We start from the raw sequence: 26,650 nt of genomic DNA, 5'->3' as shown, positions 1-26,650 counted from the left end.
CAGGGGGAAAAATGTCCCTGAGGATGAAGATTGTTCCAGCAACGCAGCCCCATTGACCCGGCCAGGGCAATGCCAACAGACAGCCCCGGGGCGGCTTGCCAAAACCTCCATCCTCCGTGGCAGGATACCTCATGGTGGAAGGGACCTTGGGGGTCTCCAGGCCACCTTGCCACTCGAGGGAGGCTCAGCTATAAGGCCAGACCCTGCTTGGTCCATTCAGGGCTTGAAAACCTCCAAGGATGGAGACTGCAAAACCTCCCCTGGGATCCCATACAAATCGCAGAGCACCACGTTACATCTCCACATCACCCACCGAAGTTTCTCTGGGGCTTTGCCCACTTCGCTTTGGTCTCCAAAGCAATTTTGATTTCTTTCCTCACTGGAGCAGCTCAAGACTAGTGCAGCCTGCCAGGTGCTTGACCTTTTATTCCACACCTTTGTCTGCTCTTTTGGATCCATTTTGTTTGCTCTTTTTGGATCCTGTGGATTAAAATTGGGAACGCCCTGAGATGAGGAGCTGTGGTGAGACTGGGCTTGGGACAGGCGGAGCAGCTTGTTCTCCATGAGCAATAGTAATGCCCAGATTGATTTACTGATTTTTTTCTGCTGTCAGTTAGAGGTTTCCAAGTAGCTGCCGGGCTCTCTGAGACTCGTGCTTGCAGAGGGATGCTCTGGGGCAGCGGCACGCTCCACGAGCGTGGACCCAGCACAAGCCTCTGGTGCTCTTCATCGTCCTCACCATCATCATTCCTGGGAAGGAGTGCAGGTGCTGCGGCAAAGCGCAGCAGATGCAGATGGAGACTCTCGTGTCACTGTGTGTAACAGAGGCACAGCCCAGGTGTAGCACATACATGGGGGGGTGTCCATCCCAGGAGCACCCCCAGGGAGCAGAGAGGGAAGGAGGATAGGCAGGAGGGCATGGAGCCAAGGCCATGCGCTCCATGGTGGAGGTTTTGGTTGTGCTTTACCATGATTGTCCCTCCTGCCACTTCCTGGGGGATGGGGACAGGGAGGGGTGGCGGTGGAGCGTGTCCCTTAAACACAGTGACCAACCAAGGAGGAAAACCGATAGCAAACCAGGAGGATTAGCCAGGGGAAGGTGGAGCGGGCTGCACTATTGAGGCTTTGTCCAGGGAGAACAATGGGGCCTTTATGGAGGAAGGGAGGTGGCGTTTGGCAGGCTGGCAGGGACAATTTGGTACGCAGAGTGTCCCTTGGGACAGGGGGAGAGGACACTGGGATGTGGGATGGGACGGTTTGGTACCCCGTGTCCCCAAGCCAGCTGTGGGGGCGGGGAACTGGGATGTGGGATGGGACAGGTCAGTACCCAGCCTGTCCCTTGGCCAGCTGGGGGAAAAGGGAATTGGGAGGTGGGACATGGGATCATAGAATAATAGAATGGTTTGAGTTGGAAGGGACCTTAAAGGTCATCTAATTCCAATGGGACAGTCTGATACCCAAGGTGTCCCCTGGACAGCTGGGGGCACATGGGACATGGGATGGGACAGGCTGGTACTCAGCACGTCCCTTAGCCACAGCTGGGATGAGGAAACTGGGACACAGGAGATGGGACAGGGGATGGGACACTCTGGTACCCAGCATATCCTCAGGTGGTGGGACTCGTCCCAAGGTGTCTTTGTGAGCCCATATATGCTGACCACATCGGGGCCGAGCTGACCTGGCTCTCCCCGCCACCTACACACGGGTTCCCGATCCACGGCCACCCCTCCCAAACCTTTTGGCAATGGGAATCATGGTGGGTGGTTTATGAAAGCGCCTTGAACTGGTGCTGGGGACCCTCGAGACCCCCGCAGCTGAGAGCGAGGAGCATCTCATGCTGGGGACATCCCAGACCAAGTGCTGCCACCTGCTCCAGACATTGGCAGAGGGGCCTTGGGGATGGAGGAAGCCATCATCCTGTGGGCTCTCCCTCAGCAGCCCAACACGGGCTCTCCCAAAGAGCCGCCTGGGCCTTTTCATCTCGTCTCTTTTGTTTCAGGCTTATTATGTAAATAGCTGATGCGGCCCCATAATGAGAAAGTACTTTCCCAGAATACAAAAGGCTGTAATTATCTCATTAGCAGGCGGAAAGGAAAAGGAAATGTTTCTAAGCCGCTTGCTTTTATTTCCCACTGCAGCCCAAGAAAGCGCAGCCCCCGAAACAGGGACCTCCCTGCCCCAAATCCTGCCCCCCCCCCACCACGCGCTGCTGCGTTTGCTGGAGAAAAAAGCAAAGTCCAATCCTCACATCTCAGAAATAGCCATGTCCTGGTGGGGGGGGGGTGTGACGGCTTTCAACTGGGCCCAGTTACCCTGAGGATGCTGTGAGTCCCTGTGTGGACCCCTCAGTTGCTGGGACAGGAGCTGTCATTGGAAAGAGAGGGGTCACAGAGGGACAGGATGGTCCCCATCTTCCCGAATTAGATGTTCCTTGGCGGGACTCCTGAGCTGGGATTGTAGCACAGAGCTTCAGGATGGATTTCTGCGGTTGCATGCCTGCAAGAGGATGCGATAGGAAACAGCCTTAGGACACATGGAGGCTGCTCCAGGAGAAAGCATCTAGGATGGCTTTGCTGTTGCTTTGCTTTCTGAATTCATGCCTTCCTTGCTATTAGCTAAACACCCAACGCTTGGGGAGCAGAGCTACAAAGGTCTCTGCAAAGCACCCAGGCTGCAGTCAGGTGCTGCAGGTCCTTCCTCAGGTCTCCAAAACCACTTTCTGGTGGGGTTTGCTCCTGCCCACACTCTCCGTTCCTCTACCCTGATCATGGCCCTGTGGTCCCGGCTGAGTCCTCAGTGAACTGGCTGGAAGCTGCTGACGCAGCAGCAAGCTGCTTGCTGGTTTGGGTTGATTTTCTGCCAGATTTGTGAACTGGACCAGGCTGTGGAGAGAGCCGATGAGCAGCAGATCCGGATGGCATCCCTCCTACAGCAGGGACTCGATGGAAAGCTGGTTATGGGCCATGATTCCTGCAGTTCCCCAGGGGATTTGCCTGGCTCCAAGGGAAAAACTGCAGGGCTTTCTCAAACCACAGGGTCTTGGGGAGAGAAAACAACTTTCCACTTGGTTTTGTGTGCAAAGCCAGCCCCAGAGTGTAAGTATCATGTAGCTCCTAATCAACACCTCCCTGCAAGCCCTGGGCAGAGATGCAGGACAGCAGAGCAGCATTGATGTATCCTGCAGGACAATGGCCCTACCAAATCAGCCCTTCTTAGCATTAACATTAGCATTAACAAAAGCAAATATCTAATGGTCGGAGCAAGACTGGTGCCTTCACTTCACACCACGGCCCTGCTCATCGCAGCCAGAACCCTCTTTGTAAACCTCCTTAAAACATAACGATGGGATTTCTCCAGCCTGGATGTGTCTTACAGCACAGATTTGCAGCGACTTGGCCCAACAGCCCTAGACCCCTCATGGTGCAAAAGGGGCCGAGGCTCAAAGCGCAGCTCAGCTGAGCCCTAGGAGATGCTGGACAATGTCCTGCTGGAGTTTGGAGTCTGCCCTTGCATTGAGGGCTCAGGTGCTGCTGGAGAGCTTGTCCATCTCTGTAGCCCAGCAGTAATCATAAAGTCTTTGCACAGATGGATGCAAAACGTGCAAACGTGCAGCAACCCCATGGCCAATGAAGTGTCTGAAGGTGGCTACAAGAATTTGGCACTCCTTGACCCTCCCAACCTGCCTTCCCAAGTTTGCTTTTTGGCCCTGAATGGGGGGAAGAGCTCCCCGTCACAAAGCTACCATCTCATAAACGGGAAAAGAGAAGTCAGTGTCCTAGGGAAGCAGTGGGAGTTGTTCGTCTGACTTCATCTGGCTTTTGGTTGCGGAAAAAGTTTGTGGCTGAAAATCCCAAGATTTGCATGTTTTCGCAGACAGGTTCAAGTGCTTTTGTGCTGCATTTCAGTGGTGGAGGAAAACCTGGCAGCCACCAAGCCAGGATGTTGGAGGTGGGGAAAAGGAGTTGGAGGAGGTGCAGAAAAGAGCCACAAGAATTACTTGAGGGCTGGAAAAAATGCCTGTAAGAGACAGGAAAAGCTCATTCCGTTCCCCTCTTCAGGCCGAGGCAACTTGAGAAGGGTGTAGAAGAAAAGGAGGTGCCAATGCACTGGAGGAGGGTGGGAGGGGAGCGGTGGTGTCCCTGCCTCGTGAATCGAACCCTGTGGAGGTGCTCTGGGCCAGCTCTGGGTCGTAAGGAGGTAACTCGTGATGGCCCATGGCACACAGGAGACAGAGCAGTAGCTCAGTGGTCTTTTTGGAGGATGTGATGTGCACAGAGAGGCTGAGGGCTGTTTGCTCAGCCTGGAGAAGAGGGATGTGACTGTAAGTTGTGTCTGCAACTACCTGGTAGGAAGAGAAAAGCCTTGGAGGTTCACGGTGGTACAGCTATGGCAAGCAGTGCATTTTGCAGGGCAAGCTGGGAGCACTGAGAAGTGAGGCAGGTCCATCTGATCTCCTCAAGCACTGCAGCGGTCCTCCGATGTGCCCATGTCCACCCTCCCCAGCCCAGGCAGGGAGCAGGAGGTGGGCTCCCACCTCACCATCGCTGCTGGAACTGCCTCGTGGGAACACAGGATGTCCCCACCAACCCAAGCAACAACCTCTGAGGTGCCAGCAGCATTGCTGAGACCCAGACTCAAACACGTCCCATGGATACATTGGCCCAGTCTGATGGCAGGTCTTGGGTTTCAGTTGTGTTTTTCCTCCAGGACTTATTAATTCTTCACCAGACACAGGTGGATTGGCTCCCTACAGGGTCTGCTCTCTTTTCGCTGCTAACCCATTATTGGTCTTCCCTTCCCTCTCCATATATCTTTCTGGTAGAAACTGAAACGATCACAGCAAATTTTTTTATACCCCTTTTCGCACCATTTCTAACCTGCTCCACCACCCCAGGACTTGATGACTTTCTTCCTCCAGCTATACGAGCTCTTCGGCACTGCTGCCAACAAACTGGAGAGCCACCAGAGCCACCAGAGCCCTAAGTACAGCACGGGTGTAGGTCCTACCAAAAAAAAAAAAAAAAAAACCAAAAAAAAAACATGTTTTCATTGTATCAGTGATTGCATGCTCATTAAAACAGACGCAAACAAACCCAACTATTGAAGGTCACGGACACACCTGTTACCGCAATTGGTGGGGGGTAGAATTTTTGACCTTCAGATGCCTTTGCTGCCCGTCCTGCCAGGACCACATGCCTGGGACGGCGCGTGTGCCAAGGCACTGCCTTGCTTTCGAGCTGTCTGCTGGAGCTCGCTCTGCCCGAGACCAGTGATTGATTTCCTTCTCCATGGCACGGTGCCTAGGTATGTCTCCCAAAGGCCTTTGTTACTAGAGTGTTAACAATTAACCTGCTCAGGCAGAAACAGAGCCAGGCCTTCATCATCTAGGCTTAGTTAACCATTCAGCTGCTTATCTGAAAGTAATTTTTCTTCTAACTGGAAGGCATTTGCTAACTCATTAGTGTAAACCAAGTGTGAAGACGCAGGAATTATTTTACGGATTATTATATTGACAATAACACCTAGGGGTCCACCGGAGCTGCAGGCATGGTAGGAAACCATGGTAAGAGGTGGCCATGAAGACTTTACCCACCATAGCTGGGGAAAAGGAAATTTTACCACAGATTTTCTGCATCAGGCATAAAAATATTGCTGTCCCCAAGGCAAGGCTGCTGGGGGAAAGGCCAAGGGGCCACCACGGTTGGATGGGATGGGGAGGTCATGCAACACGGAGACAGTGGGGAGCTGCACTGTTGAGTGAAGTCCTGGTATCTCCGGCCAGAGAGAAGGCTGGCTGTACCGATGAGACATGACACCCTTCCTAGGTAAGGCACTGGTGTGGAGATGCCTACCAGGAAAGGTGCTTTGAATTGATCCAGGCAGACGAAGAAACCATTTTCAGCTTTTAACACAGTAATGCTGGGAAATGGGAAATTAGCTCAGTGTTTTTTCTGGAAGGGTTCCCTTCTCCTCCTTTGTGTCTGCACAAAGTCCCTTCGCTTGGGTTCCTGCTGTAATCATGTGGCTCTGGGGAACCGGAGCTTGGCAAAGGCTGAGTGTCGGCTCTTGGAGGTGGTGGCTGCTGCGATGGACGGACAGGCGGATGTCACTCTGGGAGCGATTTGGGTAGAGCTGATCCTCCTCGGGAGGTGGGATGGATCTGGTGTCTTCTTGAGATGAAGAGAGAGGTGGTCCTGCTGGCTCCTCACCACTGCAGATGGGATGTAACATCTGGAAAGATAAAACATCTGGAAAGGGCAGTGGCTAGCAGGTTGCTTAAAACTCCTCCTTTGGTTTTCCGCCTGTCTGGCGTCTCTCCACACCACGGGGCAGGGGAAACTGCTTTCACCGCTCTGCCATGGCTCAGGGGTCTCTTCCAAGCCCAGCCGCACTTGGAGGTGACTTCTCTTTCCTTCTAAAGGACAGACTTGGGAGTGAAACACCGCAAAGGCAAGCCAGTTCAGCTTCCCTCAGCCCCTCTGTGTTCGTGGACTGCCAGGCTCAGCATCCCTGTTTCTCTCCTTGGGAATCACCCATAAACCCAATTTTAGTCACGAGACACAGACAGTTATGAGACTTAAGGAGGAGAAATGTCCTTGGGGAAGTTTTAAATCGTGCATTCCTCCAAACCTGGAAGGATAAAAAACAACCCTCCAGCTCTGTGCTGACAGCATTAGTCCTTACCTCGCTGTGCTCAAAACTTGATTTCACAGATCACCTAAGGAATGACCCAGTAAAACCTGACTGAGAACTGGAGCTGGCCAGAAGATACAATAAAGAGAGCTGTTGTTCTCAAAAAAAAATGGCCCCTTTTGGCAAACAAAGTTGTACTGTCAGGGATATGTTGGCACTTCTGGAATCTCCTTAATAGCATATTTGTAATGCTTGTCCGTATGCTCTGTTTATCAGATCCCGGGTTTACAGTAAACATAAGCTAATAACCATTTTTTAAAAGAATATTTTATTGGATGATTCCCAGTTAAAAGAAAAAAAATATGGAAAAGGGTCCATTTTCAGAGTCTGGCCCTGTGATGCAGCTTTGCTCCCACATCTTGAGAAGGCAGCTGAAGCTGCCATTGCTTCTGGGTTGCTGGCGCTGAATGGGAATGCCCACTCAACATCCCGGTGGGCTTCGGTCCCCAAGGGCTGAGAAAGGTTGTGATCATCTGCCAGTGACGACCACAGATTGAGATGCCATGGGGCTGAGCAGACACCTTCTTCCAAGGTGTCCCGGAGGACATTGCCACAACTCTGCCCAGGCTGTGGCTCTCACTGGTCTAAGGACATTTGTCTTCCCTGCTTCTTGTTGTGTTGGGTTTTTTTCTTTGGAAAGATCAAACTTCCTGGTGACCTCATCCTGCCCTCAGAAAGTCAATGTAAATGTGCAAATGTCACTGTGGAATTTACCCAGTGAGGAAAGGTAACCTGGATTTCTCCTCCGTCAGCTGCGTGGAGGCGATGCAGTCACTGCCTTTCCCTTGTCTGGAGCTGAGACCTTCCAGCACATCCCTCCTGTGGCAGCTGGTGTCCCATAAAAAAGACACGGCCTATAAAGATCCCAAAGTCACCGAAAGGCAGGTTATTCCTAAATTAGAAAAACAAAAAGTCTTCCCTTGACTAATAAAATCCAAAGGCACGCCTGGCAGAAGCCTCCAGAAATGCAATTTAATAAAAGCGAAGTTGACCAGCACAAACCCTACTTTAACCTTTTTAATTTTTCTTTTCCATTCCATTATTAGTGCAAATAGCAAGACCCCGTGAGACACCACAACGGAGCTGAGCTCTAGACCTAAGCTAGTTCTCCAAGGAAATAAACCCAGCTCTCCTGCTTTACTTGGGGAGGGCTGATTTAACATCCCTACCCCAAGAAGAGGAAAAACCCCACTGAAATGGGGATTTTTTCCATCTACCCCACCTGCTGGCCCTGCCTGAGCCCCCCATCACTGAACCTCTCTCCAAAGGGCATCACTTTTGTTATCCCTCTTTTATCCGGGGGGAAACCTGCACCTCCCACTGCCCCTAAATCCTGCTTTAGTCCCCACGCTGCCAGGATGGTTTATCCTCGGAAACCTGGAACTGAGGGCTCCTGGACAAAAAAAAATGCAGCCTTTCTGGCCCATGGGGACCAAGTCAATGAACTCAGTAGGACTGGGTGGACACTGGTCAGCTAAGTGTCTACAGCTGTCCATGTGCCACTGACCCTGCTCCTCCAGGCTTGGTTCAGCTGTGCCTAGTCTGAAGGTATCAGAGATATCTGCACAGATATGAGGCAGGACTCCAGGGAGACCCCAGCCTTTCTGGAGTGGCACTGGGAGGATGCAAAGACCTCTCCAGGGGCCTGGACACTTGTGCACCAGCGACTGAATTGAGCTGTGAGAGTCTTTTCCCAAAAGCAGAGGCCCCAGGATTCATTGCAGTCACCCAAACTTTGCAATGCATCTTCTCCATCCCCGCAGGTAATGCGATCCTTAGCTGGTATGGGTTCTAATTCTCCATTATTCAATGAGGCAACAAAAATAAATTCCTTGTGGGTCTTTTTATTTCCTATTACACCTTTGTGAGGCTGATCGCATTACAGAGGATAGAGTTAACACCTCAGTGGAGGGAATGGGAATCGCAGGGAATGCACGAGTCTCTGCAAGATCTCCATCTTCTGCTCCAGCTCAGTTCAACACGGAGCAGCTTCCTCAGTGCTCATATTTTATGGGGGAAAACCCTGGGGTTTCTGTAACTAAAGAAATTCTATTGAGAGAAATACATCCATGTTGTTGGTTTTTTCCTAGTCCCATGCTGGGGCATGATGGCAGAGACTTTGTCACCCTCAGGGAGGTAGTGCGGCAGTGCAGACCAGATCCACTACTGCTGGGTCCAAGAGTGCAGAAGCTGCTTGATTTTCAGCTGGAACTTTCAGAAAGGACTTTCAAAAGGCCTTTTAGGAAGTTATAAAATGTCCCCATGTGAAACCTGTCTTAGCACCAGTAGCTCTGGACCTTGACTGCCTCAGCTGATAATAAATTCAGCACCAATGCAACAATCAGTATTTGGAGAACTTCCCCAAAACACAGATGTGAATAGGCCTGGGCGTCTACAAAGCTAGAGCTGAAATCGCAGGACTGGGGTTTGTGATGGTGATGGAGCTGAGGGAGAGCATCCAGACATGTGAGGACTGGTCCCAATGTCTTTGCTCAGGTCAAAGACAACTTTTAAAACCATTATCTGCAGGTTATCCACTTTCCATGGCCTAGTTTTGGCCAATCCAAGGCACAGCCTAGGTAAGAATAAAATGGAAGAGGTTTAAAAGAAAATTTAGGATGACACCTGGACAAAAGCATCTTTTTAAAAGCTCAAGTCCATGGGACAACACTCCCAAGGAAAAGATGGAAAGTGTGTTGCTTAAGCCCTGTTGAATCATCCCTAAGGGATGCACTGGATGGAGCAATAGTGTATGAGCCTACAGATGGACCAGGGCTGGAAACCCATGGCCACACAAACTTATTCAAACCTGGGAAAAGCGACAGAAATAATTCAAGCTTGGGAACTGCAAGTGGTCATGTCCAACCGATGCTGTAGAGCTGTGCCCACTAAAACCCATGCAACCCCCTCCCCTGGGGGCACCGAACCCTTGGATTGAGAGGTTTATGAGCAGCTCTTTTGCACAGCAGTGAGTGGGATTTGGGAGACCGGTGCACGCTGCTCCTCCAAAGTGGGGCTGGGAGTCACAGAGAGGGGGACAGCCCCATCATCTGCTCCATACCATATACTAAGCCATGACAGCTTCTGTCCGTGCATCGCCCAGCCCAGAGATTTGCTCATCTCTGCACAACGCTGATCAGCAAAGGGTATGGTAGATAAAAGGCATCTCTTTAACAGTCCTTTCCTCTTCCTCCTCCTCTCAGTGCCACTGACCTGTGCCTCCACCTCACCTCTGCACTGCCATGGCCACGCTAGAGACGCTGCCCGTTCTTAGTGACCCAACCTACCCCAGCCCGGAGAACTTCCACGGTTTTGCTCCCCAGCCATCCCAACCCACCTCCCACAGCACCATGGGGAGCGTGGGCAGCGGAGTCGCCAATGACCAAGAGTTTGCCATGAAGAGCGTAGGGACCCGGACACAGAGCAGCAGCCGGCAGACGGAGGGGTCTCGCAACGGATACTCCACACGGGAGATCTCCAACCGCTACTCCGGTGAGGAGAAGACATACAGGTCGGAGAAGGTGTCTAATTCCCTCTACATCAATGGTGACCTGCGCAAGAGCGAGAAGGTGAAGATGGACATCTGTGGGAATGTGACCACCAACAATGAGAAGAACATGCCGCCTCCTCCCCAATACCGAGAGCCCAGTAACCCACCAAAGATATTGCCAATCTCCGGCAAATTAGACCAGGTGAGAATCCCCACCTCCTGGAGCAGTGTGATGACCATGGCATATCTCTAAAAACACAGACCAGGAAGCCTTGGGCAACGGTGCAATCCTGACAATCTAATTCTTACCATGCAGATGGCACCATTTTTATGTATAGATAATATAACTCTTATTACTTTCAGGGGTTGCGCAAAGGGGAATGTTAGTTCTCGAGGAACCCCAGAGCATGATCACAAGTCTTCCACAGCTAAGTTTCCAGCTCATTTAAGCCTATATTTAAGTCACTGGCTATTCCAACCTACCTGAGATGCTGTGCCTACCTCCCCAATTGATGGGGAGGGAGCTGGTGTCGACTCTCATTTTGGTAGGTCCAGCATCTGAGTCCCATTCTTATGTTTTCTGCCATTTATCTCCTCACTGCCACCAAAAGGTGTTGCTTGAACAGAGCTATGAACATCTGTTCAAAATCCCAGTGCCCCTTATGAGAGACAAATAGACAAGGCTTGAAAACTACCCCTGTAAGCATTAACATCCATCCAAGCCCACTCCTCATAGCTTGTATTGCCTTCAGGGAGCAAACATCTCCCAGGCCTGGAGGAGCGAGCGCCAGAGCCAGCGGTGTTTTATATAGCCTGCTGCTCTGCTCCAGCGACTCCCATAATTTGTGCCCCGGGGATGCTGCCTTGTGCGGTATTATTTCTGCAGCGTTTGGTGGCCTTGTCTCCTGGGCTGTTAATCCACCGGCCTCTGTAGTCCATCCCAGTCCCATATGCCAGGCGTCAGGTTTTCGGTCTCCAACCTTGCCTGCTCACGAGGGCTCGTTCTGTTTCTCCTGGAAGGCATTTTCAAAACATCTTTGCTAATACAAAGCAGCTTCCTCTGGGTTAATTTTCACCTGAAACCCAAACTGCAGTAGGGGATACTCAATCCCATTTTGAGGAAAAACTTGCTTCTGTTGTGCATTCACAGGGTGAGGAATTTGCAAGGTTTTAAAATCCTTTCCAAATCCTTTACAGCTGCAGTCCATTCTGCCCCCAGCATTGCTTATGGCTGCAGGAAACCCAAATGTTCAAATGAGGAGCAGCTTCAGCACGTTCCTTGCCCGTCGTCATGGCGGGGGTCACAGTTCCTACCTCTTCCTGTCCAAGCATAAGCAGGACATGATGTCCACGCACGGGAGACATGACTGCCAGCAGGAGGGAAACATGGTGATCCTGGGGCAAAACGGCTGCTAATCCAAGGGTTCGGTTCAGTTTCCAGCAAAAGAGAAATGCACCCTCAATGCTAGAAGTCCTTCAAAAAATAATCTGCCAAAATCAAAGAGCTGTTTTGATCAGGTCTGGTAGGCAGGTGGCAGTCCTCCTTCTTGCAAAGAGCAGTAACAGGACCCAAGAAGTATTCTAGGGAAAAATCACTCAGATTTGGGGTGAGTCAAGATTATTTTTTTTCCAGCTGGGGCAAGGGAAGAGAAAATGCTGCCCTATGAGAGACCACACGTCCCTCATGTTAAATCCCAAATGGCCCAGGGTGTATTAACACTGAGAGATATGGAGCTAGCCCAAGACATCTTAGCTCCATCAGCCCCAGCCTGTGCCGATGTATCTCTTTTGTGTGTTGTTACCAAGCTTCCTGCTATGTTTGATGCGTGGTCCTTTTTCCTTTTGCAGAGCAATGAGCCCTTAGTTAGACCCTCAGCCTTTAAACCAGTAGTTCCTAAAAACTTCCATTCCATGCAGAACCTCTGCCCGCCACAGAGCAACGGAGTGACAGAGAACAGAAAGAGCTTGAACCATGCCAACAGCAATAGCCCGTCCGCACCCAAAAGTGGACTCGACAAGAGCAGCCTTAACAGGACTACAAACCAAGTGGGGGGCCTTTCAGATTCAGGCCGTAACTCGTTAACGAGCCTGCCCACGTACGGGACAGGCTACAGCCAGCACGTGGGTCCAATGAGCGCCTCCACGAGCCACATCAACCGCATCGGTACAACCTACGTGGATAAGAACATCGTGGGATACAACGGGATATCTACCTCAGACAGCGGGCGGTCTTCGAGCAAGAGCACCTCTTCGTTCAACAGACTGAACCATCTCAACGAAACGATGCCTTTCCACTCACCTTCAACGGACGACATCATCCAAGACCTGGAAGATCGGCTGTGGGAGAAGGAGCAGGAGGTCCTCCAGATGCGAAGGAACTTGGACAAAAGCGAGGCAGCCATCTTCCAAGTGTTCGAGGAGAAGCAGAAGATCTGGGAGAGGGAAATGGAGGACCTGAGGCAAAACTATGCCAACAAATTGCAACAGGTCTCCAAAAAGGCGCAGCGGGCTCAGCAGGCCTTGCAGCTCCAAATCTTCAAGCTCCAGCAGGAGAAAAAAAAACTCCAAGATGATATGGGACAACTCCTCCAGCAACGAGAGGAGCTAGAGAAGAAATTTGTGGCTTTCAAGAAGGAGCAGGCTGAGTTTCTCCCAAAGATTGAAGAGACCAAGTGGGAGGTAAGAGCCTTGTCATAGCAGACCTTGAGTAAGGCCTTCACTGAGGGCACTGGTAACCCAAAGTACCTCCTATCTGCCCTAAGTGGACCCCACAGACAACAGCTATGGGTTGGTGGCCTCCAGGTAACAAATGACACTTCAGTCACCTCTTCATTTCATTTGTCTGAGCCCCAAGCCTGTAGTTTAATTAATATTTTTTTTTTATTATTTTTTTTTGTGCATGCTTCCTGTGCTGGTTAATAATTTCGTTTCGCAGTCTAGTCACTCCAACCTGTGACATTTGAATCCAGTTTCAGTGAATACAGATCTTTCCATACAGGTATTTGTGCCTACCAAAAATGGGTTTAAGTCTGTTTTAATTAAATTTTTCTTTGCGCTTGGGCAAACCTTGAAACCACTTTTCAAATATTTGAGGTTTTTTTAATTTAAGATATAAAGCAAGTGAGCTAAGAATGATACCGATAACCAAGTCTACCTCATGCTTTCCATTGTAACATGCTGTTTTCAGTTGCTAATAAGTTTATCTCTCTTAAAAGGCTGAAAGGCAAATTCCTCTTTCTAGTTCTCCTTTTGAGTCTTACATATTTTTTCCACTGTTTCTATTTTTAGAACATTTTATCAAAGTCTGTTTGTATAGCCAGTGCTAACATTTTTTTTCCAGCTTGATCATGTGAAGAATTTTAATCCTCCCATGGACTGGCTAGAAACTTTAAATTTATTAAGAGTGCAGAGGCAAAACATAGCTCTAGAATCAAGATGATCCTATTTTGCTAATCCTGATGGAAAGTCAATGAGGCTGGGATTAATTAGGCTCTGAAATGTGCTATTTGCAGATGTTCAGCGGAGCTTATTAGAGGCTTGCTGTAACATCTCTGCAAGTTACATCCCAGAACAAGCAGGCTGCATTGTCCCACATCATGCCTCCTTACGGCCAGCTGCTCTGCCCTGCTCTTTTGTGTCTTCCAACAAGTTAGGTCTGGAAAGTTCCCTGATTTTGCACCAGTAAAATTGCAGATGGGATTTTGATTATTTGCTTCACTGCTATAGTTCTGCCTGCAGCAGGTAACCCAGTGATATTGACGTAAAGACAGGGACTCAGCTTGTGGATCAAGGCACCCAAAATTCGCAGACACTTACACTTGTTGACTTGTTGACTTGCTCTCCAGGATCCATGGACTGTACTGCCCGGATCTCTACAGCACCCAAGTAGAGACCAAAATTTAAGTGTTTTAATCTGTAAGTTGATTCCTAATCTAAACTGTTCTTCATCATGTATTTCTCTGCCTTTTGGGAAGAGTTAGCCCACGGAGAGCACTTTCAGTAAATTGTGCAGTTTTCTTAGCTAGGCAATAACTACACCACTTTAACTACAGCTAAACCAGCGTGATACGGTTCTGCATCTGCTGCAGACAAGTGCTGGTGTGGATGTGGGTACTCACAGAGTTAGGTCTGCATGGGGACCCACCACAGCTGTCAGCTCCAGGGAAAGCTGCTACCACTAGGAAGTGGCTGGGCACGTCTTCTAGCTCTTCAGCCATTCATAGTGAGCACTGGACTGTCCCAATAACTGAGCTTCAAGGTCTTGCTCAACATTATGCACCAGGCAAGTCCTCTATAGCAGAGAAAGGTGGAAGATGCAATGAAGGCAGTGGAGTGGAGTTTGTCTGAGGAGCATTGACCCAACTGGAGCAGAGCAGCAATGGACCTTGCAGGCATGGCAGGAAGGAGGAAAGGCCAACAATTTCATGTGTGACAAGAGACAGGAGCTTCAGGAGGACGGGACACACTGATCTGGAGGTGGCTAAAGTCAATTTTTAATTATGCCTACGCTCTCTGATCACTGATAGTTCCATAGTGCTGCTTCCCAGCCCACACTCCTGCCAGCACAGGTAAGGACTGCTTGTCTCTGCAATTGTCCCCAGTGGATAGATCAGACCTGCCAGTGCAGAGCCCTGAAAACCACGGAGTTCATGGGAAAATGAGGGTTTGGTCATTTTTATGGTTCACTTCCAATACCCACAACTCTTCACGCAACTGTCACCTTTGGCGGACTACGCAGGTGCAGAGGAATGTCATATTGAATGGTGACACCTACGTAATGCAAATACACACTGCAGCCAGGGTATTTCCACTGGGTTGGTGTACCCTACCACACGGGAGAGACCTGAGCCAGTCGGGGTGAAACCTGAAACTCCACTGCCCGAGGACGGTGCATGGCAGTGCCACTTCAGCAAGGGTGGGTTGCAGCTCTCTCCTCGATCTTTTGGCAGCGGAGCTGTCACAATTCATGCTCTGCCCCAAAAGAATGAAAGAGTGGATTAAATAGTTCTGGTTATTAAATATTAAAATTATGTACAATTATATTAAATATTAAATAGCTATTAAACAGTTCCTGGACTGTCCCCAGTGAAATGAACCCTAAAATTTAGTCAGCTGGGTTCTTCAGGAGTCTTTGGGAAGGAAAGCATCATAGGACAAGTAAGTAATATCTACTGTCTCTGCATCCTGTCCTACACTCCCAGTGCCCAGGTGAGCCCGGGTGGTTGTGGGTCCGAGATGCTTCTGTCTCAGCCTTGTTCAAGGTCCAGATCTCACTGAGGTCAGTGGGGAAACTGCTGAGAGCAGAGGGTTTGGGGTCAAGCACCGCAGGCTTGTGGTTAGGTGAGTAAGATGAATGCAGGGAGGGAAGCATCGGTGTCCTCTCACCACTGCTGAGGACCACAGCACTTAGCTGTTTGGTCAGCTCCAGCTGGGATCAGAATTAGGTCCCTGAGACCCATGAAGAAACACCAAATTTCCCCCACAAATGTGAGGACAACCTCTAGGTCCTTGGCATGGTCTGGGTCCTGGTGAAGGCTGGAACTCAGTCCTTGAGCAGTGTCGCTCGCTGTCCCCTCCGTTACCTGAGCCTCCTGCCAACGCGAGGCCACGCAGATGTTTCATGGGCAGCACGGGGGACAAGCAGCAGTGGCAGCTCCTCACTGCCTTCCTCCTGCCTCATGGATGCTCTCCCCGCAGGTGTGCCAGAAGGCGGGTGAGATCTCCCTGCTCAAGCAGCAGCTGAAGGACTCCCAGGCAGACGTCTCCCAAAAGCTGAATGAGATCGTGGGACTGCGGACGCAGCTCAAGGAAGGTAAGAACTTCCTACGGGAGAAGGAGGAGCAGATCCTCACCCTGAAAGACTCCTACAGCTCCAAAAGTGTCAACCTGGAGATCTGCGAGAGCGAGCTGCAGCGGAAGATGAGCGAGGTCCAGGTGCTGAGGGAAAAACTGAACCACTGTGAGCTGGAGGTCTCCGGCCTGAAACGGACACTTGCCAGCATGGGACCTCCGGGGCCTTTTGGTGGGGACCTTGGTGAGAAGCTGCGGGACCCGCTAGCCTGTGAGAGCGATGAAGCCAAGATGCAGCGGCAGAGCGAGGACAGCGTCAACACGCTGCGGAAGGAGGTGGAGCGGCTCCAGACGGAGCTGAAGCTGGAGCGGCAGCAGCGGGAGCAGCAGGTGATGGACTTCGAGGAGGAGCGGCGCACATGGCAAGAAGAAAAGGAGAAAGTCATCAAGTACCAGAAGCAGCTGCAACTGAACTACGTGGAGATGTACCAGAAGAACCAGCTCCTGGAGCACAAGGTGAATGAGATGAACACAAAGGCCACCAGCCCCCCGCACACCGAGGAGAAAAAAACATGGACTCCCTCCAGACTCGAGCGAATTGAGTCCACCGAGATCTGAGGTGGGACCAAGACAATACAACATAATTTTTTTATTGCTGTGCATGTACTACCTACTCAAGCCAGTGATCTTCCGAAGGATAATATGCTACCGTAGGAGCAGTGTGAGTCTGCTTGCACCAAGCTCCGTCACCCTTACTCTATACTTCTGTGCTCTGTAGGTAAAATAACTGTGGATGTGCGTTGTTTTTCGATCGATAATGCGACATCTCTTTTGGTTTTTTTCCTAGTACAGCTGGTGAGGGTCAATTGGCTCTTTTGTAATCTGCCGTGACTGTTACTTCATTAGAGGCTGCCATTCCCTCTCCTACAATTCACTCCTTTTCGGTTGGTTGTTTTGGAGGGTTGTATTTGGTTTCTTTGGTTTTCCAAGTATTTACGTGCAGCAAAACAGTTCAAAGTGGCAGGTTTTTTTTCAGGGCATTTTTAGCCACATTGGCTAATGGAGCAAAGCTCTCGGGATCACGAGCAAACTCACTGTTCTGCACCAAGCATCCTGTCTAGACGGTGGTCTTAGTGAAGTCAGTGGGAGGTTGGCCACTGATTTCAGTGAAACCAGACATATCTCTACCAGATGACTCCCTCTTGCCAGGCCATGGCTACCGTGGTTGCAAGAGGTTAGGGCATCCTTGAGGAGCAGGATGAGCCTTTCCTGGTAACATAAGCCAACAAGGAACGATCACCCAGCAGGAGTCTCTTTGGAGGCTCAGCAGAGCTTGACATATGCTGCGTTTTCATTTCTTTGTGATTTCTTTCTGCAGTTCCACTTCTTTCCTGGGTTGTGACCAACCCTGGGAGTAGAAATACCCTCCCACCTCTGCCTTGGTCCCCTTATTCTTACCATATACTCAAGCTGGCTACAGTAAGAAAAAAAAACTTGGAAATCCAAGCTAGTTTCCCTTCCCAAGAGCCCTCTTACTTCCCAAAGTCAATGGAATCAAGGTTTGGGGAAGCCTCCAAACCTGCGGGATGTTTATGCAAACTGAAGCTTTAGCAATTCGCCCAACAGTGGGCAATTGTGCTACCACATTCCCAACTGAGCGATGCTGCGGTGCACTCTCTCTGTCCGGGGTCTAGTTAAAAAAATGGCATCCGAGCCTCACTCAGGAGTTGCAGTGAGCACATATCAGCATTACCGCTAGACTGCAACGGGGCGAGCGTTAGCCTTCAGTACAGCCGTTTCAAACAGCACCCATAGCGATCCCACGTGCCATCACGTATTCCAGGGACAGAGATAACACAGGCCTAGCTTAAGAAAATATTCAACTACTAACTCTGAGCATGAAAGCAGTCAGAAGAAGGAAAAATGCTTAAGATCACGCAAGTGCTTATGCCCTGGCAGAATAATAACCAAATCCTATATGCACAGTCACCGAGAATGGTGCAGGCATCAAAAACCAGCATTCAGCTTTAGAAGGTGGGCAAGGTGGGTCTGGCTCTCCCTTTCGCAGACACTTTTTTTACCGTGACCCACAACAAAGCATAAAAAATGTTACAAAGTGGGGTTTGCACTGACTGGGCAGAGGCCAAAGGACCAACGCAAGTGGGAATTTCGGCTCTTTGCCCTAGGGAGCAGCTAGAAGAACAAAACTAGAATTAGCACCAGGACATCTTGGGATGTCTGTGTGAGGTGACTCCAGGGAGAGTTTGGCCAGATGACGTTTCATCTGCATACGAAGGAAGAACCTCAGGGCGTTGAGGGGCTGAAGACCTTCCAAAAAAAAAGCCCTGAAGCTACTCATTTTCCATGTTCCCTTCCCCAAAAGCTCTTCCCTTCCCATCACCAGGTCTGACCTTCAAGTTGGCATCAAATGTTGGTGTGGCGAGCTCCAGACCGAGCAAAAAGGCTGAGCAGGAGAGAGGAGACTCCAGTTAGTCCCACCAATCTCCAGCCAAAGTCAACAGACAGTATTACTGGGCAGGAACTGTTGATGGCTGGCAGTGATCCCTGGAGCTGTAGAAAATGGAGATGTGCAATGAGACCAGGGCGTTTCAAGACCCTAGTTGAGGACACCTGGCTTTTCCCACCCCTTCTGCCCGTGCCTTTGGAGCTGGAGGAAGACACAACACATCAGCCTCGAAAATGCCAGGGTGGCTTAGGCTAAGCCCCTCTCACCACACCGGCCATAGAAAGGGGGACTAGGTCAGGTCTGACCCCCGAAAGGTGTGGAGAAGAGTCCCACTATGAATCCTGCAGATGCTCCAGTGCTCTTGGACATCAGCCTGCACAGCCCACCGAGGAAGGAGTGCAGCCGCCTGCCGGTGCCACCCAGCAGCAGACTTTGCCAGGCCAAGGGAGACACCCACATGTGCTGCGCAAACTTACACTTGGCCAGGCAAATCCTAGAGCTTCCTCCATTCCATCATTCACTGGGTCTTCAAGATGGAGTCAAACATCCCACAGCATCAGGGTTGCAGATCTGGTGTCTTGCGTCATCTCGGCTTTCTGTGCCTCTCTTTCTACATCAGATAAACCAACGCTGTCTTCCTTCCCAAAGCACTTGTGAGGCAGCTGTGCTTGTGAAGGGCTTTGCAGTCCTTGGGCAAAAGAGCAAAGCACAGAGAAATTGCAAGAGGCTTAGTCTCAGATGGTCATATGGTGTTTTTGAGGCCACCACATGAAAAGCAATCCCAACAGCAAGTGCCCTCACCAGAAGATGGGTCCAATAACCTGGAGGGTCATTTCCACCTTTGGTCCTCCTGGCTCCAGTGGCGTTGAGGTTGGTTTCCCACTAACCATTGCAGAAACCAGCATTTCAGTCGGTGGCTCAAGAACACCCAGAGCGATTGAGTTTCATGGATCTGCCCTTGAGGAGGTGTACAACCACAATTTCCTGCTGCATTAACACTCAAGAGGAATGGACACTGACATCACCCTGTGGGTCACCTCACTAGAGCTCCTGGCTAATCCACGGGCAGGAGAAGCAGCGGCTTGTCTGGCCTCCCCACATACCTTGATCCAGTCAACTGCAGCCAGCTAAACCCTCCAGCATGCCAGGTTTGCTCCATTATCTTTTTCCTAGATCTTTTTTGCAGTGGTGCCAGGACTGAGTGTGTCTTGATGGACTCAGTGAAACCTGGAGGCATATGGGTTTGTCCAACTGCTGGAGGGTGCTAGACTGCCCAGGGACTCCATGGCCTCACAGTGCATCCACCAGGGACTGCAGAGCTCCTTGGGATGGAGCAGGAGCGGCAAGGAGAGATTTTTCACCTTGGAGGAGGAAAGGTACACTCCCTTCACCTTCACCTTCTTCTTCACTGCACCACTTTGATCTAGAGTTTCGATCCAGATCTAAGCCACCTTGACTGTAGTCATTCCCTGGATGACAGAGAAGCCTTCCAGACACCCACTGAGATGCTGTGCTCCTGATGATGGTTTTCCCTCTCTTGGGATTCGCCCGGCATCCACCAAGCACTCAGCTGTCCTGCAGAAACCACCTCCTATGCTACGGTGACATAAAATACAGATGTTTTTGGCAAGTGACCCAGCCAAACTGCCATGATTCCTGCTCTTCACGAATCATCCCCACAACTGAATGCAGTGCTCCCCATCATGTCCTCTCCCATGTGCTAGCACTGTGTGGCCACATGCTGGTAACCACCCTCTCTGGGAGGTGACTGCCTCAGAGTCAGTCATCTCTTACCCAGCAGAGATGGAGCAAAGTGATGGAGAGACACCTAGGTTCCTGTTGTTTGTGCTCAGATCTGGCCCAGATAGGAGCTCACCCAGTTCTTTCCAGACCTTAACACTTTTACCCGCTATCTGGATGAAGTCTCCCATCACCATCTTGGTCTGCGTTGAGGCCCTGCGGTCTTAGTCTTGGAGCAAGATAGCCAAGAAGTGCCAGACTGGTGTTTTGATGACATATCCTGGGAATGGCCAAGGAGGTTGACGTCTCGTCTCCTGGAGGCTCAGGCAGGACTCATAAAATGTTTCTGTCCCATGAAACTCACCTCAGAGTTTGGGCTTGACCATAACCCTCCACCTTTGCTCAGCCAGCTGTGGAGCTGATGGCATTCAGTGTGACGTACTGGGTCACATGTAAATCTCCAAGTACTGCCCTCAAAATCTCACACATGGTTAGTGTCTCCATTGAAACAAGAAGCCATCTCTAACCTGCTGTTGGGCAACAGCAAAAGCTCTGGTGACAAGGGTCTAAGGTCGGTTGCCCACATGTGGGGTCCAAGGACATAAGAGATGCTCTGGGATACCTGACACAAGGAGCTGGCCAATATGATCCAAGACCTATGGGAGAGCCAGACCAGTGGTGAGAAGACCTGGAGCATCTCTAGTGGCACATCACTCATATGCGGGCAACCAAGTCATGCTCCGGGCATGTCCATACGGTCATTATATGAGCAAACAGAAGACACTGATCAGCTCCAGCAATTTCCATCCATAAGGAATTGGGCTAAGCAAGCTATCCTGGCACCAGGGAAGGTCTAAGCAGCCCCTCTTACCACTTGCTGTGAGTGGGGTTGCTTTGCTCCACCATCTCTTCGAGGTTGGTTGCTGCTGCTGTAAGACGCTAGCTCCCCTCGCCCTGCCAGCACTCCTGTCTCTCCCCGGGTGTGAACACCGCAACCATCGCGTGGTGTTGTGCTTCACACAGTCCCACTTAGCTTCTGCCACTCTCTTGTGGCAGCCGGCTGCACCGTTCCTGCTGTCGCTGGCATCATGCCGGAGGAAGATCACCTCCGGGTTTCCGCACTCAAGATAGGAAGATAGGAACTGAATTGTTGCTCTTATGCTGCTACGTTACATGGAGACAAGTGTACTTGGATGTAAATAACAGCCCAGCTCTGTATATACAATGATTAAATGAAGAGACAAGAAAGCTCTGTGGCTTCTATATTGGTGAGCGGGACTACAAGTAGCAGCTGATGCTGCGTTCGAGCGCTGAGCGGTACATGGAGGGTGCTCAGCACCTCCTGAGCTTTTGCTGGCTGCAGTGGAAATGGGGGGTGCTCAGCACCCCCCAGGAAGGCAACCTGCTTGGGTCTGGCTCTGACAGAGCAGCCTGGTGTTACTCCGTCCTGCTTCGATGCTTGCTGTCAGCCTGAGCCAGGATTTGCAGTTGTCCCCTGGTTAAGGCTGAAGTCCCCTCTGCCCATCCTCGTGTCACACCACAACCCCTCGCAGACAGCGGCTCCCAGCCGTGTCCCCCTTGGGCCCTGCTGCCCATGAGCTCTGCCCATGGGAATGACCAACCCACCCCACTTCTGCCCCTCGCAGTGGCACTTTATAGCTTGCTCAAGACATCGAGCTCATGAGCAACATGACCAAAGATCTCCAGAGGGCATTGGACTCCATGCTGGGAGGTGCCTCCCAGCTTTCTTGGAGAGGGATGAGGCTGGTGTGGGCTGGGAAGGGGGAACGAGAGCTGGCAGGGGACAGGAGAGGGCTTGGATTTCCCTGTCTCACCTGGGAACATTTGCAGGTCCATGAGGAACCTTTCCTGTGCTAGGTAGGACAGGGTAGAAACGAGTTCCTGGGTGAGCTGACTGTCCCCGGTAGGTTACACCAGTATCCTCCATGGCCATGCCAACTAGCTCCACGCATTGCCCAGGCAGAGTGTGGACCAGGGGCTGTTCCCAGGAGGCAGGATGGATGTAATTCTCCTCCTTTACTGGGGAGAAGAGAGGGTGCATGCCAAGCCATTACACTTGTCTTCAGGGCGACAGGTCTCCTCTGCGGATGTTGCCACAGGGTCCAGTCAAGGGCTTGTTCTGGCTCAGTGTGAATCGGCCAGTAAAATGTGTATCCTGATGGGTGGTGGTCCTGCTGGCTGCCCCCTTGGTGTCCTCTCCCCAGCTCACTCCAGGGCATCATCAGCACCCTCCTTAACTGGGAACCATCTTCCGAGGTGAAGGCACCAAGGTCTTGGCTTCTCCTGCTCAGGATGTTGACGGCATCCCTGCCCACCTTTGCTCCATGAAAGCTCCTGAACCCGGTCCCAGCCTTGGCAAGCGGAGCGTGAGATCACGCTCCTCCGCCCACAGTGCTCCTGTGGATGGGTGCTCGGGTGGGTCTGGGTCTCGGGTACGTGCCTCTGCTCCACGGCCATACTAAGCCTTCTCTACTCCATTCCTACCAAGACCATGAAATTCTGCTGATGTGCAGTGACAGCCCTCACTTCTGTCCTGCATGGGAGCAGGTCCAACTTGCCGTTATTCTAACCCAACCCTTCAGCCGAAGTCTTGAAAGCCACTTTCTAGAGTTATTTTTCATCAAGACCCCTTGCTAAAGATCTGCTCATCATGTTGCCTGTGTCCTGCTACTCCTCTTTCCCAGCTCTCCAGACTCTCCTGCCTGATTTTAGATCGTCCTGTTGTCCCAGGAGCAGTCAGTGCCTCTCCCAGTATTCTCCCTGATATGTCTGAACAAGCTGGAACTGAAGCCCAAAGCCCCCAGTGAGAGTTGTGTGTCCCAACCCTGCCCTCAGAGGAGCTTTCTAGACTACTGATCCCCACCTCTTCTCTCCATCATTCTCATGTCATCTAGATCGTCCCTGCTTTACCTCCAAGAACAATCTTGCTTCTTCCTGAAGGACATCCCCATGTCACTTGAGATGACTGCATGGGGCTTCACACCACCGCAACATCACACCCAGTCAGCTCTGGGGCTTCCCTAGTCCCTCCACTCTCTGGAAAGGCAGGGATGAGGGGTGTACGAGTGCCCCTGGTCTGCAGGGGCATGCAGCACCCATGCCACCTGGTCTCCAGCGTATCAAGGGGCTGGGTCACATCCAGCTGTTTGCAGATGTTGGTGACCTAATAGGATGTTCCGTGCTGGCCGTGCAACGGTCAGCAACACCAGAAATGAGCTTCTGCGTTTTCAGGATAAGCCTCCTCCCTGGTTCTCCCAGTGAAGGGGATTGTGTCAGGTCTGGAGCCTGGGACAAGCTCTGACCCGCAGGGTTGTGTTTTCACGGCTCTTTCACAGATCTCTTTTCTCAGGCAGAAAGTCTCTGCTTTCTGTCACAAAGCAATAGGTTTTTCTAGAGAAATTTAAAAGGGAATATTCCCCACTCTGATACCTGCAGGCAAGCCAATGTTCCCTTGAATACCTTCATAGCTCCAGCCCTGGGCTCTCCTCCTTCGGAAGGGGATGCGAGCTCCAGTCTGGCTCCAAATAGTCACCAATGGTTTGAGCTTGGAGGTCCCCATTCGTCCGGAGAGTCCAAAGCTGCCCATATCCAGCAGGCCACCAGTCCGGGTCCCCAGGAGGTGCGGTCCATCCCCCTCTGGTGCCCATCCCATGACTGTTACTGGGTCCCTGCAGCAGGTCTTCTCCGTTAGCTCACACATACCGGAGCCGCTGGGTCCCCCGGGGTGTCTGAGAGTCACATCTGGTGACAGCCAGACACCGGTGGGAGGCCATGGCGCCGGCTCTGCCGTTCCTGGGAGCCAGGCTGTCCTGGGAGCCCTCTCGGAGGAGAAGGTCCCCTTTCCCCCAGGGGTGACACGTGGGTTCCCTTCCAGTGGCCGAAGGGAGCAAAACGTGCTCGGGCAGAGCTCCACCACCGGTGCGAAAGCGTTCCACCACCGGTGCAAAGAAATGCTGCACAACCGGCCAATGTGTCTATGCAGTCCCTTTCCACGCAGCGGCGTCCCCGCGGAGCCCAGCCCAGGGCTGGAGCTCCTCCAAGGTGTCTTTGTTTGCACTCACTCGGACCTGGTAAACGCTGTGAGCTGAGAGGAATCCCTCTCGGTCTTTGCCTTGCACCGGGCAGTACGCTTGTGAGGGTTTCCTCACCCTAAATCGATGCACGTCGCTTAGTCGCCTGTCTTCTGCGTCTGTTCTCCAACAGATCAATAGGTACGTGTGTGTGTGTGTGTGTGTGTCCAAAAAAAAAAACAAAACCACAAAAACCCCAGCTCCCCCATGGGAGAACGTCAGGTCGGGCCAGCCGGTGCCCCCGAGCAAGCCTGCTGTCTGATTTCACCAGCAATAAAAGCCCCACGGAAGAGCGGCCAGAGCTCTCCGCTGCCGTTCCACCGCCGGGTGAGCTGCAGGCTGTGTCTGTGTGTAGGACCTCTGCATTAGACCCTTCGTCCAACATTTTGGACCCACCCAACTGTAAATTCAATCCCAGCCTTGTGCTTTCTTTCCTCTCGTTCGTTTCTTGATGCCTCGGTCTCTCTCTCTGCTCTTACTGTGAATTCAAACCAGAAGTGTTCTGAACTCGACTCTTGTTACTGTTTTGTTTCTGCGTTGACTGTTGCTGGTTCTCCGAACTGCGTTTAATGAGACTTTGCAAAAAAAAAAAAAAAAAAAGAGTTAAAAAAAATAAAAAAATAAATACATATATATACTTAAAAAAAAATATTTAATAAAGAACTCCATAAAGTTGCGTGTCTCTCCTGTCCACCGCTCACTTCCAAACACCGTTGTCTTGACTTTGCCTCTGGTCAGTGTATCTGAACACAAGAGGTTGAAAAAGAAAGAGATATAACGCAGCTTTCTGGGATTTTTGTACAGCGAAGATGTATCCATTTTGGAAATTCTTGTTAAAACTATACCACACTTCCCAATCTACTGCTAGTCTGTTGTACGTTTCCATCGGGTTATCAAGATGTGAAGAGCTACTGCCTTTGCGATTTTCTACAGTGAATATATATATATCTGTACAGAGGTATGTATATATATAAATATATATGAAAATCTATATGTATACGTATCTCTCACTCTCCTATCTCTACCTGACTGTGAAGGATTTTTATTGGGCAAAATAAAATGGAGAAAGGCCCCGTTTTAAAAACCTGACTGCGTGTGGCTTGTCTGTTGTGTTGCGGGTGGGAGGAGGAGCAAAACCCGCGTGGGATTTTGGGAAGGACCTGCAGCCGGGCTGGGGAACCTCAGGGAAATGGCTCCGCAGGGGAAGACCAAAGCTCGGACACGGCAGCACCCTCCGGTCGAAAGCTGCTGTCCCGGAGGATGGAGAGCAGCCCACGAGCTGATGGGATGTTCCCCAGTCCTGCTTTCCCGGGGCACAAGAGCTGCTCAGGCTCCTCAGGCGCTTGAGAACAAGCACCACAAGGCCACGGCGGTGGCCACAGGGCTGGACAAAACGTCCGTGCTCGAGGTCTCGCCCTAGTCCGTAGCTCAGATCCCCACGGATGTGTCCCAGGGCTGAGACAGAGACGGGCTTCCCATCGGTCCCACAGCCGTGGCGTCTCCCAGCCCCACGCGGGTGTCCAAGACCTCCCAACACCCGCGTCGGTGACTGAATCGCTCCCACGCCAGGCTCAGACCTGGTGATTTCCAGGTGAGGACACACCGTGGGGAAGACAAGACCCAGGTGGAGATGCAACACAATGCCGCTGGAGCCAGCCATAGTAGTGGGAACCCAGCATGAGTGATTTCCCCTTCCCTCCCGTGCCAAGACCTCTCTCGGAGCAGCCAGGTCTCCCGCTGCTCCATCTCTCTGGGGCTCCCACAGCTCTGGTGAGCTGGGGCCGGGAGGGGGGGGATGTCCATCCACGGGCGTCCCCGCGCTGGGCTGGAGAACAGGGCTGTTCCCCCCGGCACGAGCCCTTGGCGTGGCTGAAGGAGCAGAAAATACAAACAGTCAAAACGCATCACATTTGTGTTGGATCCCTGGGTGTTGGGGTGGGGAGGAGGTTTGGGAGGCTGACCCCAGGCTGAGCTACGCTTTGCCTTCCCTCACAACCGGGGAGCTAACGCAATGTCCAAAACCTCCTGCCAAATTGCAGGCTTTTACTCAAACGAATCCCTCCCCAGCTGCTTTGTCCGCATCACATTAAAGCAACAGACTAACATTTATTTTTCTTAAAAAAAAAAAAAAACAACCCCAAACAAATCCAGGACTTTTCCCAAGACTAGCTTTGCTAGAAAGGTCTCCTGCACTCTCACGACGAAGTTGATGACTCTCAGGGCAAAGTAAGCTTGTCGAGGATTCGATGGTTTCCCTCAGACCAGGTTTAAGGTCCAAGGTGCCATCAGCGACACGAGGCTTTTATTACAGGTCACGGCAACCAGCGTGGCTCTCCTCCAGCTCCATTGGGTCTCCTACAGACGTTGTTTCCTCAGCTG

General features: G+C 51.3%; 1 protein-coding gene across 3 annotated transcripts in view; it reads left to right on the top strand.

Annotated features, from left to right (window-relative positions):
• The window catches only part of LZTS3 (leucine zipper tumor suppressor family member 3), a 54,743-nt gene extending 29,383 nt beyond the window's left edge, over nucleotides 1–25,360 (top strand). For 2 of the 3 annotated variants that reach the window (XM_075752821.1, XM_075752822.1), the window contains exons 2-4: nucleotides 9,897–10,385; nucleotides 12,032–12,862; nucleotides 15,881–25,360. In XM_075752821.1, coding sequence (XP_075608936.1) covers nucleotides 9,936–10,385; nucleotides 12,032–12,862; nucleotides 15,881–16,591 — 1,992 coding nt within the window. In that variant the 5' untranslated portion in view covers nucleotides 9,897–9,935 and the 3' untranslated portion in view covers nucleotides 16,592–25,360. The remainder of the gene's footprint in view (nucleotides 1–9,896; nucleotides 10,386–12,031; nucleotides 12,863–15,880) is intronic. The other variant, XM_075752823.1, reaches the window with a different exon arrangement.
• Nucleotides 25,361–26,650: the final 1,290 nt, after the last annotated feature.

This window comes from Balearica regulorum, chromosome 4 (assembly GCF_011004875.1).
Source record: "Balearica regulorum gibbericeps isolate bBalReg1 chromosome 4, bBalReg1.pri, whole genome shotgun sequence".
Lineage (NCBI taxonomy): Eukaryota > Metazoa > Chordata > Aves > Gruiformes > Gruidae > Balearica > Balearica regulorum.
Note: the sequence above shows the minus strand (reverse complement) of the source record. Positions and strands in the feature narration are given on the sequence as shown.